This window comes from Myotis brandtii, unplaced genomic scaffold (genome assembly GCF_000412655.1).
Source record: "Myotis brandtii unplaced genomic scaffold, ASM41265v1 scaffold38, whole genome shotgun sequence".
Classification (NCBI taxonomy): Eukaryota; Metazoa; Chordata; class Mammalia; order Chiroptera; family Vespertilionidae; genus Myotis; species Myotis brandtii.
The window spans coordinates 1,583,834-1,604,352 of NW_005364596.1; the positions used below are offsets into that span (position 1 = coordinate 1,583,834).

General features: G+C 43.9%; 1 protein-coding gene across 1 annotated transcript; it reads left to right on the forward strand.

Annotated features, from left to right (window-relative positions):
- Positions 1-4: 4 nt before the first annotated feature.
- On the forward strand, positions 5-19,171 carry PLA2G12A (phospholipase A2, group XIIA; the record flags this gene model as incomplete). The annotated part of the gene is made up of 4 exons (XM_005872437.2): positions 5-203; positions 13,948-14,024; positions 15,033-15,198; positions 18,132-19,171. Coding segments are annotated over 4 exons (561 nt in total), but the record flags the coding sequence as incomplete, so codon positions are not given.
- Between the last annotated feature and the right edge of the window lie 1,348 nt (positions 19,172-20,519).

Genomic DNA, 20,519 nt, shown 5'->3' on the forward strand with positions numbered 1-20,519 from the left:
CCTGCTCCCGTGGCCCGCGCTCGCCGTGCTCCTCCTGGTCCTCACCGCCGCGCTCCGGTGCCAGGAAGAGGCCCAGTCCACCGACTGGAGGGCCACCCTGAAGACCATCCGGAACGGCGTGCACAAGATCGACACGTACCTGAACGCCGCCTTGGACCTCCTGGGGGGCGAGGACGGGCTCTGCCAGTATAAGTGCAGTGACGGTGAGAGGGGACCCCCCCTGCGAGGCCAGCCTCGGGGCTGCTGGGGGCGCGGGGGGCGTGGAGTGGGAGATGCGAGGCAGACCTCGACGCCGTCCTCTGGACGTGGGGACACCTCACCCCTGGTTTCAGGTCGCACCTCTATGTACATAGTTAGAATGTGAGAGAGCCACTCTCCGCCCTGTTCTCACTGCTGCTTTTTTTGTTTGTAGTTGCACAAGGTTTGCCTAAGAACTTAGTGCCTCCCATACGCATCATGGAAATGGAGTGGAACACATGCGCTTTAGCTCTATAATTAGCTCCTTAAATAAATCAGCTGAAGATGCCAAACATGCTGAGAATTTTGAAGTCACGATGGTTTAACTTTCTCAAGAGTGGGTTTAATTTTTTTTTTCCTGCAGAGCTAAAGAAAATAAGTTGCGACCTTTGTACAGACTTTTGGTGTACTCTGTTGTTGAGAAAGAGTTCCGACAGCTCTTCTAGAAAATTAATCTATCAAGACTTGACGGTAATATATTTTCTGTCAAGTCTTGATAAATATCAGTGGTGCCTCCTCCTTATTTTGATTAATATTAACATAATTACTTTGATTTACTTTTTCATATTTTTAAACTTATGTTTGAGTGTGAGAACTTGTTTGGTAGCATTCTTGGTAATAATAAACTCAGCATTTCGGGCAGAGGTTTTTCTTGTACTAGTTCAGATAACGTACTTGGGCTTCTCTTTGGAAATTCAAAATTCCAGTAAGAGTAGACAAGGTCTCGACCTAGTTACTGCTAGCAGCTCAAGAGAATAGGGAGCTCAATGAGTTGAATGGTGAAACCAGATTGTGTGTAGGTGAATTTACAAGGAACCTATGTCATGTAAAACTGTGATGCCACCTGCTGCCTGTGACTCTCAAAATAATTTCTAGTTTTATGTTAATGGAATTAAAGCATGAGCTGTACCTTATATGCTATGAAGTTGTAAATGTTGCATTCCTTCCTAAAGTGTTGCCTAAATGTTACCATCAGTATGTAATCAGGGAAGATGTTTTTGTTCTGGCAGAGCTTGTTAGGAGGAATAAGTAAATAATTTGAAGGTTAAATGGTTGCCTTTCCTCAGGCTGATGTCATAGTTTTACTTCTCATCCCCATTAATTATACAAATATTAGAGTGCCTGTTGTGTGTTAGGTGTTCTACCAGGTGGAGATTTAGCATTGACCAAAACAGACAAAATTTCTGTCCCTGTAGCTTACATTCTGGTGGGGAGAGTCAGTAAATTATTGAACAAGTAAAATAAGCCAAATATGCAGTGTGTGTAGGTCTGAAGTGCTTTGAGAACAATAAAGCCAAGAAAACACCAGTAGTAGTAGTATTGGGAGGGAGTTTGTTCTTTTAAATGGGTCGTTCAGGGAAATACTCACTGATAAGAAAATATTTGAGAAGAAACTGGAAAATGGAGAAGGTGATGAACTGGGGAAAGAACACTAGGCAGAGGAACAGCAAATGTAAAGGACCGGGGAGAAAGACGGGGGAGGGTGACTGAAGGTTTTGGCCTGAGCCAGGGGAAGGATGCAGTTGCCATTTAGAGAGAGAGGAAAACTTGGAAGGAGTGGTCTTCATAAACTTACTATGTTTGAGTCAAGGATTCTAGAGTTTCTGCATATTTATTTAGTTTTTAATGTATTTTTATTGATTTCTGAGAGGAAGGAAGAGGGATAGAGAGAAACATCAATGATGAGAGAGAATCACTGATCAGCTGCCTCCTGCATGCCCCCCACTGGGGATCAAGTCCTCAACTCAGGCATGTGCCCTGACTGGGGACTAGAACTGTGACCTCCTGGTTCATAGGTCAACACTAGAGTGTATGTATATTTAAAATAGCTCTAATGTTGAGTGGATACTATTCCTATTAAAAAGATTATTTTAATCTTCCCTTTTACTTAATCCTTTTTTATTCTTCCACAAGCCTAACTAAATTTATCATTTGCAGTGGTTCTCAACCTTCTGGCCCTTTAAATACAGTTCCTCATGTTGTGACCCAACCATAAAATTATTTTTGTTGCTACTTCATAACTGTAATGTTGCTACTGTTATGAATCATAATGTAAATATCTGATATGCAGGATGCTCTTAGGCGACCCCTGTGAAAGGGTCATTTGACCGCCAAGGGGGTCGCGACCCACAGGTTGAGAACCGCTGGTTTAGAGCAATGTCCCCAGCACAAAAACTCAAATGAACGTGATGATTTGGGAAGTGGTATGCTTCAGTGAAAATCCTCTTGTGGCCCTAACTTGTTTGGCTCAGTGGATAGAGCGTCGGCCTGTGGACTGGAGGGTCCCAGGTTCGATTCCGGTCAAGGGCATGTACCTTGGTTGCGGGCACATCCCCAGTAGGGGGTGTGCAGAAGGCAGCTGATCGATGTTTCTCTCTCATCGATGTTTCTAACTCTATCCCTCTCCCTTCTTCTCTGTAAAAAACTCAATAAAATATATCTGAAAAAAAAAGAAGGAAAATCCTCTTGTGTCTTAGTAAGTACTGTCTGCATAGGACTGCGGTTTCCAAGTCACCACATTGATAATTCCAGCAGAATGAAAATTGTTCTTTCATTGCTGTTACTGGAAGACATCTCCTTGGAACACTGTTTCAACCTTTCCAATATTTGGAATGCAAGTGACCTAATCAGAGCCAAACAGAACTAGACAAACCCCAGAGCTAGAAGAACATGGTGTTAAATAGTGATGTCAAGGGAGCTTTAAAAAAAAAAAAAGTCTTACTGGTAGAGAGGGGGTGGTCAGATTAATGGGCACAGACTTGTGGCATACAGTTACCCTTGCTTGATAGAAAGGAGTGGCATTTCAGAGATTTGCTCCCTCTGGCCATCCTCCCTACGTGGGGACAAGGCTTTATTGAGAGTGAGCTAACGTTATTTAGAGGACAAATGTGATGGTTGCTACTTTTTTTTCTCCTGGACAGCAGAGAAGATTTGAGGAAGAAAACTTTCCAATTTCCTTTGAAAAATACAAAGCAACATTGGTTTGTACCATTTTTTTAGAATTATGAATAAGTCATTTACTTAGTGATTTATGTTTCAGCAGGATCCCTTTGGCTGTTGTGCTGAGAATAAGAAGGTCCCAGGGAGATGGGGGAGCAAGAATGCAGGCAGTGTGACAGGAGCAGAAATTCAGACAAAAAATGGTGGTGGTTTGTCCAGGTTGGTAGTAATAAAGGTGGTGAGGAGTGGTTGAATTTTGGACATATTTTGAAGGAAGAGCTGAAAGGATTTGCTAATGGCTTAGAAGGAGGGTGTGAGTAGAGTCTAAAATGATTCCAAAGTTTTTGGCCTGAATAATTGAAAGGATGGAGTTGCCATTAACTGAAATGGAAAGACCATGTGAAAAAAACACACACAATTTTGGGATCATTAGTAGAAATAATAGCATATATGTATGCTTTTGAGAATGATTCAGTAGTGAGTTAAAAATATATATATATAAAAGAGAGAGAAAGGAGAATTATTGGAGTCATGTTGATGACCAGAATGGTGAGCCAAGGTGTTTTCCTGGGGTGGTGTCTCGAGACGCCGAAGAATGAGCTACAAGCAGGTTCAGACTCTCTATAAGGGGAGGGGACCCAATAATGGGCTGCCCAGTAAAGCCTTGTAGCCTACAAGGGGAGGGGACCCAATAATGGGCTGCCCAGGAAAGCCTTGTAGTCCAGGGGTATATATTTGCTACGAGCCTGCTCCATGTCTACCTGTATCACCACCTGATTGATTCCCTCAATTGTTTTTGCCCAGCAACAAGCCTGAACTTTCCCTGTTTCTATGTGTTCCTTCTCTGTTCCTATGCTGAACTTACTCGGTTTCTATGGGTTCGTACACCTTTGTTGCTCCAGGCCCTCCCTTGGTTTCCCCTGCCTCCTGCTTTGAGCCCAGAAACATTTTATTATTTCTGCTTGGTTGGTTCCTGTGGTTAGGCTGCTCAGACTGCCCTGTCTGCCCCTGCCTGTGTCCCACCTGCCTTTGTTTTCCACTGGACCCCTGCCCTATCTGCCGGCGCTTCAAGTTAACCCTCTCAGTGTGCTTAGGTTCTAGTTCATAAATAGATTGGCCAAGAGCACAGATGGCATAGTCCCGTTAATAGGAACAGAGGTAGAGGATATGGGTACAGATGCCGGATAGGTAGGCAGATGTTCAAGTTCTCTTCCAGTTGCCTCGTTTTTCTCAGTGAAGTAGAAATCAAGTTCATGAGCTGGGAGGGAGGGAAGATGGAAATGGAATTGTTAGAAATTTGAGGAAAATAGGAAGTGATGGACTAGAAAAATAAAGTAGCATAAGGGCCCTATGAGATTAATAATCATGAATTTAAAGTCTCGGGTGTTTGGGAAAGCAGGTTGGATTTTAGACTGTGTTTCCTACAAAACAGTGGTAAGACCTTTGTGGGACCCAACAGCCTTCCCCTTAGGCTTCTCATCTGCTTCACTGTCTTTCAGATGAAACATATTGGTCTGTTTGGAAATATTTACATCAAATTAAGAAAAATCTGTAGAAAACAACTATCGTCACCGTCCAGGCAACTCCAGATTTCAGCTGTCCATATGGGTGATAAAACATAAAGCATCAAGACAGGAGCAGTTGCTTACGTCAAAAAGTGAAATCAATGAATAGTATTTCCATGTGGTTGGGGAGTGGATTTGTTTTGTTTTTAAAATTCTTCCCATCTAATTTTTCCCTCAGCTTTCTGTATCCGCTTGTAAATTTTGGGGGACATTGGCCCCAATACATTATTGCTTTGGTTTGACTCTGATGGTGTTTCTTCTATTATTGAGTTTCTGCTTGCTTTGCATAGTAATCTGCTCAGGCTGCCATAACAAAATATTGGGTGACTTAAATAACAGGAATTTATTTCTTACAATCCTGGAGGCTGGAAAACCTAAGATTAGGGTTTGGCCAACAAAGGATTAGGTGGGGTCAGGGGAGCGAGGCAGGTACACAGTTCAGATCACAAAGCTCTTTACAGGAACTGCCACCAGTAGAAATGCTAACTTTTCATGTTCAGCAGCTTATAGCAACACTAGAGGCCCGGTGCATGAAATTTGTGCACTGGGGAGAGGGGGGGGGTCCCTCAGCCAGGCCTGCACCCTCTCGCAGTCCGAGAGCCCTCAGGGGATGTCCGACAGCCGCCTTAGGCCCATTCCCCATGGGGAGTGGGCCTAAGCCGGCAGTCGGACATTCCTCTCACAGTCTGGGACCTCTCACTCCTTACCACCCACCTGCTCGCTGCTCCTTACCACTCGGCTCACCGCTCCTTAGTGCTGCTGTGGAGGCCGGCTTCTGGCTGAGCAGGCTTCTCCTATGGGAGTGCACTGACCACCAGGGGGCAGCTCCTGTGTTGAGCGTCTGCCCCCTGGTGGTCAGTGCACATCATAGTGACTGGTCGTTCCACTGTTCAGTCGATTTGCATATTAAGCCTTTATTTTATAGGATTTGTAACAACATTTTAAATGATATTAATACATTTGTAATTTTGGTATCTATATCAACTTTAATAAACAGCATTATAAATAAATAACTTTTTGGTTCAGAAATAATTATTTTAATTTAAAGGTGAATTTAAAATATCAGAATACTTTAAAATATTTCAGGAAACTAATTCCCAGAGGGAGAGGGTGTTGTTGTTGTTGTTTGTTTGCTTCTGCTGTGGTTAAAGAATATTTTAATTTCAGCAAGGAGTGTTTCCCATTTTTTTCATCCAGTAATTTCTTGTGTGTCCACTATGTGCATCTTCTAGGTGAGCAAGACAAAGTTCCTCTCCTCATAGAAACTAATTATGTTAATTTGGTCAATAAATGTTAGAAAGAAGAATAAAACCAACCAAGGCGTGTGGAATGGATATGGAAGGAAAGGGGCACTATTTTACATGGAATGAGCAAAGAAACAAAACCAAACATATGCCCCTGTTGATCCTCATACTGGAGAGTCAATTTACCAGCCTTGTTTCATAGTATTATTGTCCAATATTTCATGTATACTAGAACTTGGTTCTTTATTATTCCATTTTATCAACTTCCCTCCTTAGGACAGTTTTAAGCACCAGCCCTGTTTGAGATGACCATCTCCATCCTCGTCCCTCCATTCTCATTTTTGCCAGCTAAATCTCTGTTTCTCTTTATTCTCTTACTAGAGGCCCAGTGCACAGGAGTCATGCACTGGTGGGGGGCGTGGCCTGCAGGGATTGGCCCGCTGTGGGAACACACTGACCACCAGAAGACAGCTCCTGCATTGAGCGTCTGCCCCCTGGTGTTCTGTGTGCATCATAGTGACTGGTCAAGGGTTCGCCTAGTCATTCCACTGTTCGGTCGCTGGGCTTTTATTATATAGGACTAGAGGCCCAGTGCATGAAATTCGTGCACTCGGAGGTGGGGGTCCCTCAGCCTGGCCTGTGCCCTCTTGCAGTCTAGGAGTCCCGCGATCGATCACCCCAAAGAGGTAGGCCCTGCCCACCCGGCCAGGGCTTCGCAATGGATTGCCCCCACAGAGGGAGGCCTTGCCCACCCGCCACAGTGTCGCCGCCAGGTAGCCTGGGCCTCCCTCTGTGGGGCAACTGATTGTGCCCCACAGAGGGAGGTTCTGCCCACCTGCTGCAGCCCACCAGTTGGTGGCCTAGGCCTCCCTCTGCAGGGTGATCATGGGGCGGTGGTGGGGCTCCCAAACAATCTCATTGTACCCACCTTGGCTGGCCTGGCTCCAGTGGGTGTCATAGCGTGGTCATCCGGACAGTTGTTCTCCTATTCGGCCATTTGGTTGATTTGCATATTATGCTTTTATTATTATAGATTATTATAGATAGTGGGCATGTTTTTGTTTTCCCCTGACTTCATTTATGTCTAATAATTCTGTCATTCAAAAGTTTTTTTCCTGCTGTATCTTAATAGTGAGACACAGCTGAAACATGCTAACTGTCCTAATACAAGTACTATATCTAATTCAAAATAGATCCATACCTAATGGTGTCCAGTTTGTCATTTAAAGAGATGTGACACATTAGAAGTGATTAGTCTTTGGAGGCTGATGAATGCTCACCAAACTCAAAAGAGACTGAAGGATGAACAGTAGTACCAGTTTATCTGTTTATAATGAGTATTATAACTGCCATGGGGATTAGCCTTCCAAGTCTTCTGCTCATTCATTCATTCATCAACAAATATATATATATTTCTAACTTGAAATTTTGCTGCATCTGCTTTCCTATTGCAACAAAAGAGTTAAAGTAATTTAGTAATAATTCTCAGTTTAGCTCATTTAAAACACCAATGTTACAACATATATGAGTGGGGGCTTTTTTTATTTTTTTAATATATATATTTTATTGATTTTTTACAGAGAGGAAAGGAGAGGGATAGAGAGTTAGAAACATTGATGGAAGAGAAACATCGATCAGCTGCCTCTTGCACACCTCCCACTGGGGATGTGCCCGCAACCAAGGGACATGCCCTTGACCGGAATCGAACCTGGGATCTTTCAGTCCGCAGGCCGATGCTCTATCCACTGAACCAAACCAGTTAGGGCTCATTAACAAATATTTACTGAGGAGTTAACCATGTGCCAGGCACTGTTCTAGACATTGAGAGCACAAAACAGACAAAAATTCCTACTCTCAAGGAGTTTATATTTTAGTATGTAGAGGTAGATAATAAATGAAATAAATAGCTTAGTGATATAGTATGTTAGGAAGTCACAGTGTGCTACAAATGGTATGGTCAGAGAAGGCCTGGTGAGAAGCTGAGGGAGTAACTAGATATCAGGGGGAAGAGCATCCACATAGAGCAGTGATTCTCAACCTTGGCTGCAATCAGAATCACCTGGGAATCTTTTTAAAATCCTGATTTCTGGGCCTCATCCTCCAGAAATTCTGTTTCTTTGTTACTAATGTTGTGGCCCCACCCCATAACAAAGAAACAGAATTTCCAGAGGATGAGGCCCAGAAATCAGGATTTTAAAAAGATCCCCAGGTGATTCTAATGTGCAGCCAAGGTTGAGAACCACTGACATAGAGGAACAGCAGTTCAATGGTAGTATGGCACCTGGAGTGTCTGTGGAACAGCAGAGGTCAGGTATGATGGAACAGTGAGGAAGATGGGAAGAGGAAGGAGAGAATAGTAAGGAGACAAGGACAGAGAAGTCAAGGTGGGGAGCAGATTTACATAAAGCTTGTCGACATTGAAAGGACTTTGGCATTTATTCTGAATACTAGAGGCCCGGTGCACAAAAATTTGTGCACTCGGGGGGGAAGAGGGGGGTCCCTCAGCCCGGCCTGTGCCCTCTCGCAGTCTGGGACCCCTCAGGAGATAACGACCTGCTGGCTTAGGCCTGCTCCTGGGTGGCAGAGGGCAGGCCCAATCCCTAGGTGCAGCCCCTGGTCGGGCTCAGAGCAGGGCTGATTGGGGAGTTGGGGCGCCGCCCCCTGTCATGCACAGAGCAGGGCGGATTGGGAGGTTGCGATGCCACCCTCAGTCACGCTCAGGGTGGGGCCGATTGGGGGGTTGGGGCACCGCCCCCTATCACACTCAAGGCAGGGTCGATGGGGAGGTTGCAGCACCACCCCCTGTCACACTGGGGTGCCTGGCCAGCCTGGATGAGGGGATGATGGCTGTTTGCAGCTGGTCACACCCCCTTCAGGGTGGGGGTCCCCACTGGGGTGCCTGGCCAGCCTGGATGAGGGGATGATGGCTGTTTGCAGCTGGTCACACCCCCTTCAGGGTGGGGGTCCCCACTGGGGTGCCTGGCCAGCCTGGATGAGGGGATGATGGCTGTTTGCAGCTGGTCACACCCCCTTCAGGGTGGGGGTCCCCACTGGGGTGCCTGGCCAGCCTGGATGAGGGGATGATGGCTGTTTGCAGCTGGTCACACCCCCTTCAGGGTGGGGGTCCCCACTGGGGTGCCTGGCCAGCCTGGATGAGGGGATGATGGCTGTTTGCAGCTGGTCACACCCCCTTCAGGGTGGGGGTCCCCACTGGGGTGCCTGGCCAGCCTGGATGAGGGGATGATGGCTGTTTGCAGCTGGTCACACCCCCTTCAGGGTGGGGGTCCCCACTGGGGTGCCTGGCCAGCCTGGATGAGGGGATGATGGCTGTTTGCAGCTGGTCACACACCCTTCAGGGTGGGGGTCCCCACTGGGGTGCCTGGCCAGCCTGGATGAGGGGATGATGGCTGTTTGCAGCTGGTCACACACCCTTCAGGGTGGGGGTCCCCACTGGGGTGCCTGGCCAGTCTGGGTGAGGAGCTGAGGGCTGCTTTCAGGCTGGCGATTGACTAAGCTCCCAACCGCTCCTTTTTTTCTTTTTTTCTTTTTTTATTCTGGGCCACCTTTAGCTCTGGCTCTAGCTCTGAGGCTTCCGCTGCTGAAAGCAGGTATCTGGTTTGTTTGGGTTCTATAATCGAAACAATGTATAACTCCAGCTCTGAGATCCCGGCGGCTGAAAGCTGGTTTCTGGGGTTTTGTTTAGCTTCTATATTTGTTACAATGTTTCAAACTGCCAGGTCAGAGGCCGGCAGCGGCAGGCGGGGAATGTTGGAGTCCGCCAGTCACTGGAGCAAGCAAGCCTCATGTTCACTTCAGTGCATGGCTGCCGGCCGCCATCTTGGTTGTCAGTTAATTTGCATATACTCACTGATTAGCCAATGAAAAGGGTAGCGGTTGTACGCTAATTACCATGTTTCTCTTTTATTAGTGTAGATGGTAAGAAGCTATACATAGCATTTTGGCAGAGGAAAAACTCCACCAGACATATTTTAATAGACTTGTTCAGGTTCATTGTTGATACTGGACTATAGCTGGAGGTGGGATGGGGTGGGGAAACCAAAGTAAAGCGACTATTTAGGAGGATAAGGCAATAATCCAGGTTGGCTTGGAGCAGGATAATAGCATTGGAGGTGGTAAGTGGTTAGATTCTGAATATTGTGAAGGGAGAGTCAACAGGATATGCTGAGAATTGGATGTGGGATAGAAGAACATGAGAGAGTAAAAAATGGCTAATGTTTTTTCCCTGAGCACTTGAAGGATGGAGTTGCTATTACTTGAGAAGAAGGAACTGGTGAATGGAACAGGTTTGAGGGTGAATGTTAGGAGCATCTTAAGTTTGAAGTGCCCATTAGACATCCATGTGGTTAGTATATTGTCATCTATAGGCCCTTTTAATTGGAAAGCCAAAACATAAACAGTTGTTCTTAAGAATGAAGGACTAAAAGGAGGAGGTGAAGGAGCATAGTGACTTAGCCTCAGGCATCTACCATCATCCTCCAGAAACAGCCCTCCTTCTTGGACAGTGCTGGAAAAATAAGACCAACTTCTGTCCTTGGCCTCCTCTTTTCTAGATCTAGCATAACTGTTCCCTCTGTACATGTGATTCTTCAGACTCAGTGGAGCAGGCTATAGCCTTCTATCTTCCTGAGGTTGTACACTTCTTCAGGTTCTGCTTGATCATCTCATTTGAGCATGAGAGTCTTAGCCACACATTTAAATCAATTTTAGATCATTATTTTGAGAGGATTATTTACTTTGGCTGATTTCTAGAAGGGTTGCTTTTTCCCCCCCTCACTTTATTTTGGAAGCTAAACTTATCTTTATGTCTCCTAGTAATAAATGTTAGTTGAATGAAAGTTGGTGAAATACTTTGTGTTTCTCCCAAGTATCCAATTATGACGTGGTATCCTATATAATAAAGAGGTAATAGGCAAATTGACTGTCACAACCTCGCACAAGATGGCCACCCCCATGTGGTCACAAGATGGCCACCACAAGATGGCTGGCAGAGGAGAGCAGTTGGGGGCGACTGGGTCTGCAGGGGAGGGCAGTTGGGGGCAATCGGGCCAGCAGGGGAGCAGTTAGGCATTGATCAGGCTGGCAGGCAGAAGTGGTTAGGGGCAATCAGGCAGGCAGGCAGACGAGCAGTTGGGAGCCAGCAGTCCCGGATTGTGAGAGGGACATCCCCCGAGGGGTCCCAGATTGGAGAGGGTGCAGGCTAGGCTGAGGGACACCCCCCCCTCCAGTGCATGAATTTTGTGCACCGGGCCTCTAGTTTGTAATAACTGGATATATTTTATTTTTAGAAATAAAGGTAAATGGTAGCCTCATAGGGAATTGGCTTGTTTTGTGTTCTCCAAGAGGCAGAGGATTGCTTACAGGTAGAATTTATAAGAAAACAGAATTTAACAGTGCCATTCCACAATGGAATAGGCTATTTCTTGATACTGTAGGACGATTGTGGGACATTCAAAGAGAAAGTAGGTGACTATTTGGTTTGTCGAAATGATTTCTATATTATAAGAGGAGAGATATTTCTAAAGTACCTTTGAAAAATTTAAGATGGATGATAATGTTACCTTTCACTTTGTTCCTGAACCATTGGTACTATTAGGGAGAGTATAACTGGAGTAATATAGTTCACCAAGTTTATTTCTGTTCTTTTTCCTTAGATGGTAAAGGAGTATATTTGTGAAATGATTGGCCTGAGTCTGGGCTAGAATGTATAGTCCTGTAAGGTCTTATCTATATATATAAAAGGCTAATATGCTAAGTGTCCCTCCCTCTGTCTGACCAGTCGCTATGACGCACACTGACCTCCAGTGGGCAGACACTCAACGCAGGAGCTACCAAGCTGCAGTGACTTGGCAGCGGCGGTTCTCAGGTGACGCTCCCTGAAACCAGAGAGGAGGGAGCCTGATTCCTCACGGGGCCATGGGTTATATTGTTACTGGGGCACTGTCGGCCCCAAATCTGTTTTACTGCACACTTGCTTTTGCGTTCCACACCCTGTATGACAGCAACTTTGCAGAGTGCCCTCTTGCACTCCAGAAACCCTCAGGGATGTCAGAGAGCCAGTTTTGCCCCATCCCCGCAGGCCAGGCCGAGGGACCCCCACCTGCTGGAGGGACCCTGCTCACTCCGCAGACACCTTTCAAGCCACAGTGCCACTCCAGGTACAGCTGGCCGGGGAGGGACCGCAGGAGGTTGGCTCCAAGGCGTGTCCAGCCCATCTTGCCCAGTCCCGCCCACCAGCCACCTTCTAATTAATTTCCTTTTGATATGCACAAATCTGTGCACTGGATCACTAGTCCTATATGATAAAAGCCTAATATACTAACTGTCCAATCGTTCGTTCGACCAGTCGCTGTGACGCACACTGACCACCAGGGGGCAGACACTCTGACTGGTAGGTTAGCTTGCTGCTGGGGTCCGGCCAATCTGGACTTGGCGAGATGGGCCAGACACGCCCTGGAGACCTCCCGCGGTCCCTCCCCAGCCCCAATCGTGCACCAGTGGGGTCCCTCGGCCTGGCCTGCACCCTCTCATAATCCGGCACCCCTGACTCCTCGGGATATCCGCAGGCCAGGCCGAGGGACCCTACCAGTGCACAAATCCGTGCACCGGGCCTCTAGTAATGGTATAAAGGTCTTATATTAAGGTAGAGTAGACCCCACCACCACCACCTTATCCGCAGCTTCACTTTCCAAAGTTTAGTTAATCTCAGTCAACTGCTGTCTGATAATATTAAATGGAAAAGTCCAGAAACAATTCATACATTTTATTTTTTGTTAATTCTCACCCAAGGATATATTTCCATTTTTAGAGAGACTGGAAGGGAGCGACAGAGAGAGAGAGAGAGACATCGATGTGAGAGAGACACATCGATTGGTTGCCTCCTGCACGCATCCCAGCCAGAGCCAGGGATCGAGGTATGTACCTTTGACCAAAATTGAATCCAAGAGCCTTCAGTCTGCAGGCCAATGCTCTATCCACTGAGCAAAACCGGCTAGGGCAACAATTCATAAGTTTTAAATTGTACACCAGCCCTGGCTGGTTTGGCTCAGTTAGTTCGAGCGTTTTCCTGTGCACCAAAAGGTCACGGGTTCAATTTGCAGGTAGGGCACATATTCAGGTTGTGGGTTTGATCCCAGGTTGGGGTGCATGTGGTAGGCAAACGTTCCGTTCCCTTGCACACTGATGTTTCTCTCTCTCTCTCTCTCTCTCAAAAGCATGTCCTCAGGTGAGGATTAAATATTTATGTTAGAATGTACAGGAAAATAGGTTGGATTTCTTTCATACACATGGACTCAATCTGGCATATAACCTCTGAAATCTCCAGAAATCCAGAATAAGCTTTTGTATGTTTTATATGGTATAGGTTTACCAATATAATTACATTCTATGCACTACCACAAATGTGTATAAGTATACATTTGTACATATTTCACTACAGGAGAAATAAAAGTAATTAGGTAGAGTGGAACATTGGAGATCTTGCTCCTTGGCATATATCATCAGTTTGGCTCAAATAAACTCTTATAAAAATCCTCAAGCCTGTCTAGTGTGGCTCAGTGGTTGAGCATCAACCCATGAACCAAGAGGTCACCGGTTCGATTCCTGGTCAGGGCACATGCCCGTGTTGCAGGCTCCATCCCCAGTAGGGGGCATGCAGAAGGCATCTGATTGCTGTTTCTCTCTCATCAATGTTTCTATCTCTCTATCCCTCTCCCTCTCTCTCTAAAATCAATAAAAACATGTTTAAAATTTCTCAAAAAAATAAAAAATAATTAGGTAGACAAATTAGCATTCTCAAGCTCTTCAGAATAAAGACATACTCACTACGTCAGCATCCAAATATTAAGTGTGTCCAAAGCTAGGCTAGCACATTGTAGACCTTTTTGTGTATGTATTTTCTATCATATTTGACAATTAATTATGATACCATTTATATTTTCTAGGATCTAAGCCCGTCCCACGTTATGGTTTTAAACCCTCCCCGCCGAATGGATGTGGCTCTCCACTATTTGGTGTTCATGTAAATATTATTTTTTATTTGATAAGTCTTATGATAGGCTCTGTAATACTCCTAATAATGCAAGACCATCAGTGTGTTCTCAGGTTCACAAATAATTTTGCTTGTTGTAATAGTGATCAGGTTTACTATATTCTTTTATAGCTAAAAAACACATTTAAGTCCTAACAAAACTAAATGTAGTAAAATTCATGTTTTATTTTTTAATTTTGGAGATGTAAATACCATTTAAATGATATTTCCTCATGTATAAATGTGGTTTAATATAGAAGTAAGACTACTTAGGATGAAAAAGTATAGATAAGACATAATATTTTCTGTACTAGAACTAGGCTGAGTGAGATAGCTGTGTGCTTGTGGTAGGGGAAGCTGGATCGGAGCCAAGTGTAATGGGGAAAAATGTTTATGAGAGTGGATTCCTAGACACAAAGGTTTTGCATATAAGTTAATTTTAAATAGTTAAAGGTAAATTATAGCTGCGAAGGAGCAATATTTTTAGGGATTGGGTGAACAATTAAAGATTAAACCTCAAAACAACAAACAAAATTTGAGTTGTAGGAGCTTAAAATTTTTCAATGACATTTCATATAAAGTACATTTTATTGGGAGAGGAGGTACAAAACACTTTGGAATATCCGAAAGTCATACTTGCCTCGCCCCTGGAGAACACTTTTAATGCTCTTAGCTTTACTTTTATGTTTTTAAAACTATGTTTTGTGCTTTGGACAATTGGAAGCTGTGTTTGTTACCGCAGGTATCTGTGAATGTTCTAACATTGCCACATAGGAAGCTTTAAGGCAGGGCTGAGAGAAAGATCGCAGAGCAGTGTGGTTGGGTGCGGTGAGAGTCATGGAGAGATATGTAAAATGGAAAACATTTGTAGACAGAAATAGATTTTAGAAATTACACAGCAGTCATTGTCATTGACTGCTCTTTGATAGTTGAATGCAGAACTTGAGCAGAGGAGTTTTGAATTTTGTCAGTAATAACCCATCCAAATGCCTCTTTCAGCTTAATATTGGCATCCCTTCCCTGACAAAGTGCTGCAACCACCACGACAGGTGCTATGAGACCTGTGGCGAAAGCAAGAACGACTGTGATGAGGAGTTCCAGCACTGCCTCTCCAAGATCTGCCGAGAGGTGCAGAAAACACTGGGACTAGCTCAGCACGTGCAGGGTGAGGATGGTCCGGTGGGACAGGGGCCAGTGCAATTTGCCAAGTTTTATTGAATGCTTCATGTTTTAGTACAGGATTTACCAATAGAAATCTTCCACTCTACATTACGTTATCTGTTGTAGCACAGCCCCTTCAGTTTTCCGAGACCAGAACTCAGTGGTTTTGTAATCAGACATGATTTATAGCCATGGAAGCAAAAATATTCAGGAACCTTGGGAGGAGGGACTGAGAGGCAGAGAAGAATTCATGCAAGATCTTGCAAACCCTGGACCCAGTGAATTAAGAGGAGTAGGATTGGGCCTAGCTGGCATGGCTCCGTGGTTGAGCATCAGCCTATGAACCAGGAGGTCATGGTTTGATTCCCGGTCAGGGCACATGCCTGGGTTGCAGGCTCCATCTGATCAATGATTCTCTCTCTCATCATTGATCTTTCTATCTCTCTCTCCGTCTCCCTTCCTCTCTGAAATCAATGTAAAAAGTATAAATATATATATATATTTTTAAGAGTAGGGTTGGATTTAGAGTAGAAAGTTCTAGAAGATTTGAGTCTTAACTCTGTCTCTTCATATGTATCTGTCAGGAAGGTCCTCCAAACCAACCCCAGGTTCAGTGGTTTGCTGGGAGGACTCAGGACTCAGCATATAGTTGCACTCATGCTAATGATTATTACAGTGAAGGGATACAAGGCAAAAATCAGCTAAGGGAAAAGGTGCTCCACTCTCTCATATATAAATGAGAATGGTAACATCCCTCTCAGAGTTGTCATAAGGGTAAAATGACACATTTATGTACACACACATCACTGTGCCATTACTATCAGTTACGAGATGTCTTTACTGTCAAGCCAGAGAATGTACCACACACTGAAAACAAAGAAGGGCGATGAGAAGGGGCACAAAAGGAAACTAAATTTTTAGACACTTTGCATAACAGACAGTGCTAGATACTTTCGACGTGTTTTCACTGATGTTTACAAAAGTCCAAAAGTAGGTCAGTTTTACCCATTTTCAAGGAAGGAAACTGAGGTTCAGAAAGAAGAAACTTGCCCCAAGTTACATGCTTCTGACTCTAAAACTTGTGTTCTGTCTACTACAGTATTCCCCAAGTAGCCTCATAGGTCTGACTCTGAAACCCTACTACTAACTATTAAGGAAGTGAACACTCTGAATCCCTTGCATGCTTTCGGCTGAGGTAAACTTGTACAGCTGAAGCATAGCTGGATGTATTTCCTGTGTCCTGACCTGAGGTCATACTAACGTAGCTAAATGATGAAACCACATTTCTTGCTATCTTTTATTTAATAATCATAACCTTTATACTTCTGTGGTTGGTTGTGTTTCTTAATGGCACAGTCTTTGGCGGAACTTTGATCATGTCAAGATTTTGTAATGAAAAATTTCTTAACGTGAATATTTGAAACTGGAAGTATTTGGACAACTAAAAGCCACTCTGTGTTATAAGTATAATATATTAGGATAATCTCACCTGGGTGTTCCAAAGTAAATCCGTTATCATTTTTTTTAAATATATTTTTATTGATTTTTTACAGAGAGGAAAGGAGAGGAATAGAGAGTTAGAAACATCGATGAGAGAGAAACATCGATCAGCTGCCTCCTGCACACCCACTACTGGGGATGTACCCGCAACCAAGGTACATGCCCTTGACCAGAATCGAACCTGGGACCCTTCAGTCCCCAGGCCGACGCTCTATCCAATGAGCCAAACCGGTATGGCCCGTTATCATTTTTATAGTCTTAAAAAAATGTTTCTAACCCTACCAGAGGAAAAACACCTTTGATTCCTAGGTCTCCCCTCCCAAGCTAAATTTGAATATTGGTCAAAGAAAGAAACTTGGGTCCATTTATTTTAAGCATCTTAAATGATGTGTGACCAGTTTTTAGCTGCCATTGGCTAGAAGGAAATGTTTTGAGGTTTCTCTGTTTTTAACCTTTATTTTTTCTGAACCTAAAAAGCTTTCCTCGAAATGCAAACTTAAGAATATTATCAGGCATCTCAAACAGTGATATTTTTCTGATGAAAGGAAAATGAGCCCTGGCTAGGTGGCTCAGTTGGTTGGAGCTTCATCCTGTGTACACCAAAAGGTTGAGTGTTTGATTCCTGGTCAGGGCACATACCTAGGTTTTGTGTTTGATCTCCGGTGGGGACTCATTCGAGAGGCAACCAATCAATGTTTCTCTCTCACATCGATGTTCTGTGTACACCAAAAGGTTGAGTGTTTATTCCTGGTCAGGGCACATACCTAGGATTTGTGTTTGATCTCCGGCGGGGACTCGTTCGAGAGGCAACCAATCAGTGTTGCTCTCTCACATCGATGTTTCTCCCTCTCTCTTTAAAAATCAATAAACATATCCTCAGGTGAGGATACAGAATAATAATAAATAGCCCTAGCTGGTTGCTCAGTGGTTAGAGAGTCAGCCCGCAGACTGAAGGGTCTTGAGTTCAATTCCAGTCAAGGTCACATAACTCGGTTGCAGGGCACGTGCGGGAGGCAGTCAATTGATGTGTCTCTCTCACATTGATGTTTCTCTCTCTCTGTCTCTCCCTCTCCCTTCCACTCTCTCTAAAAATCAGTGGAAAAAATATCCTCAGGTTTAACAAAAATACATAAGTAAGATAATAAATAAATAAGGAAGAAAATTAAAGTTGAACTGATCGTTCAGTGCTATTGCGAGAGACTCATTTGTCTAGCACAGAAAATTGGGTTGACTATTTGCATGCAAACACAAAGCTGGTACACGGTAAAGAGGCTGAAACCGCCTTTGTATATAAGGGTTTGGGGGGACTTTCACATAGCACACGTTGAAGTGCCCACAAAGGACATGCTTGACACTGTGCGGGAACTTGTGATGTGGGTGACGAGAGAGCGATCCTTTTCGATTGCCCCACAGTAATGGCACTTCCTTACTTTGCAGCATGTGAAACAACAGTGGAGCTCTTGTTTGACAGTGTTATTCACTTGGGCTGTAAACCGTACCTGGACAGCCAACGAGCCGCGTGTTGGTGTCGCTACGAAGAAAAAACTGATCTTTAAAGAAGATGCTGCAGGTGACTGCAGATGCGGATGAAAGCACATAACAACCTTTGGCAAAGAACTAATGTTTTTACAGCACAAAGGTGCCTTATTTTTGTGAAAGGGCTATTGTAAGACCTTATTTTGACATTAAAGCTTCAAACTAAAGAGGAAGGGGGAGGCTGTGTTCCTGGATGGCGCTGCCGTAGCGTGCCAGGCTGTCCTGACCAGTGTCGGGGAGAGGTGCGTGTTAAGGGGTGAGTTGTTTTTTTAAAGAAAGTTCTGTAACTTCGTTTTCGCAACCGCATTTACTCCCAAAATGAGGTCAAATGTAAAATTCATTATAAGGTAGGTTCACCATTATCTTATTTGGAAATATGGAGAGACCTTCACTCAGAAGTGTATTTTTGTTTACCATAAAAATTTAAAAATACATTTATGCCTGGAAGGATCTGACTTTGTTTTTTTCTCTGTTTTTAATTAATGCAAAATATGCTGTTTTCCTGTAGCCCATTGAGCATATGAATAAGTCACACTTCTATTAATGACAAGACTAATTACAAAGTCAAAATTTCCATGTCTGTTTCTCTTATAAAATTGGAACCATTAGCTCGTGACCTCTTAAGGAGCAAAACCAGAATATGTAGGTACTATGTAATGTGCCTAGAAAGTGACGTGAACAGAATTCAGAAGCACGGCCACTCCCATATTATGAACCATTCATATGACAAATGTCATATTTTGTTATAATCTTTGCCTAAATTGGAGAAAAGATGAATTTAATAAGATAAATGAGAAGTTGTTTACACGTCAGAGCATTGTATGCTGTTATGCTTTGATGTTTATTCCCTAGCTTGCTCCTCATAGTAGATTCTGGGATATTTGGAAAAGACAGTAACCTTTCACTAATCGTGGTCTTAATAAAAATTGTTCTTGATATTGTTGGGTGTGTTTTTTTTTCTAAAGTCTAACTGTGAGATCAAAAGGGATGGAAAGCAACTTACAAAGAACCATCTTTTATAGATCTCTCATTTACATGAAAAATTATTAACAGATGTTTAAGAGCAAATCCCACAACCTCCACTGCCTCTGAAAATGGGAGTGTTGACAGCTCTTCACCCCCTTGGAAAGTTCAGCTGTGTCCTCTGCTCTTCGAGTACCACTGGCTGTTGACTTGCCTGAGCCCAGAATGCCAAGCCATCTGTATCTTTTGGGTAGCCTGTGGCCACAGTTGTTAAGGCAAACTACTTGGAAAGTCAGAGAAATACACCACCAGGAGAAGGTACAAAAGATAAGGCCACCTTTTCATCCACTCTTAGAGTTAATTGAAGCAAATTTACACAATAGCCAACCACCCAAGGAAGAGCTCAATTAAAGGCAACACTGAGTGCCCCATCACACTGATCTGCACACTGGGCGGCCTTTTATGAGTGAGGACAACATGCTTTGACTCAAGAAAAACCATAATTTATGGACTTCCCTCCTCCCCCGCAAAGTCCAGGCTCCCAGTTTTTACATGATTCCTTCCCCAAATTAGCTTTGATAAAAATTATGACAGAGACTTAACCTGGACACAGTCAATCAGGAGGGAGGAGCTAGGGCTTTATAGGAGTTGTGTACCCCGTGTCACCTCCAGAACCCTGTTTCTACAGAGCCCTATGGCTGTAACCGCGCCTCCCCTTAACGTTCTCGTCCCTTAAGCTCCTCCTCCATCTTGGTCCAGTCCAGTGTGTGCATGTGGCTCACCATTGTCTGCATGCATCAGGTTGCAATTCTTTATTTTTCCCAAATAAGTTATTTTAGTGACAGAATAACAAGTGGATTCTGATTCCCAATCAACAGCTTGTTAACTAAAAAATAAGTCAAAGTGAGAGGCAACAAGTATTTATTTGAGACCACATAGTTACAATCATAGAATTCTGGCAAAAACCCAAATTGTGTTCCAAATTCAGGGTGAAGGCAATAGCTTTTTTTATGACAAAAGGAAGAGAAATAATTATATAAATAGAAGGAAGGACTTTCTATTGGTGTTACCAAGCTGTTACTCTTTAGCTATTCATGCAAGCATACTTCATTTCATTGCATTCACTTTATTGTGATTCGTTGTTTTCATCAACATCAAAGCAAGACGCTCCACCAGCAAAAAGAGTATAACTCACTGTTTAAGAACTTTAAAGAAAAAGAAAAATAAGGAAAAAAAAGAATTTTAAAGAATGTCCACAATCATCAGTCCTCATGGGCAGAATATCTGCTTTCCTGTTAGCTTTCCGGTTGTTTGTAAGAGTGTTGC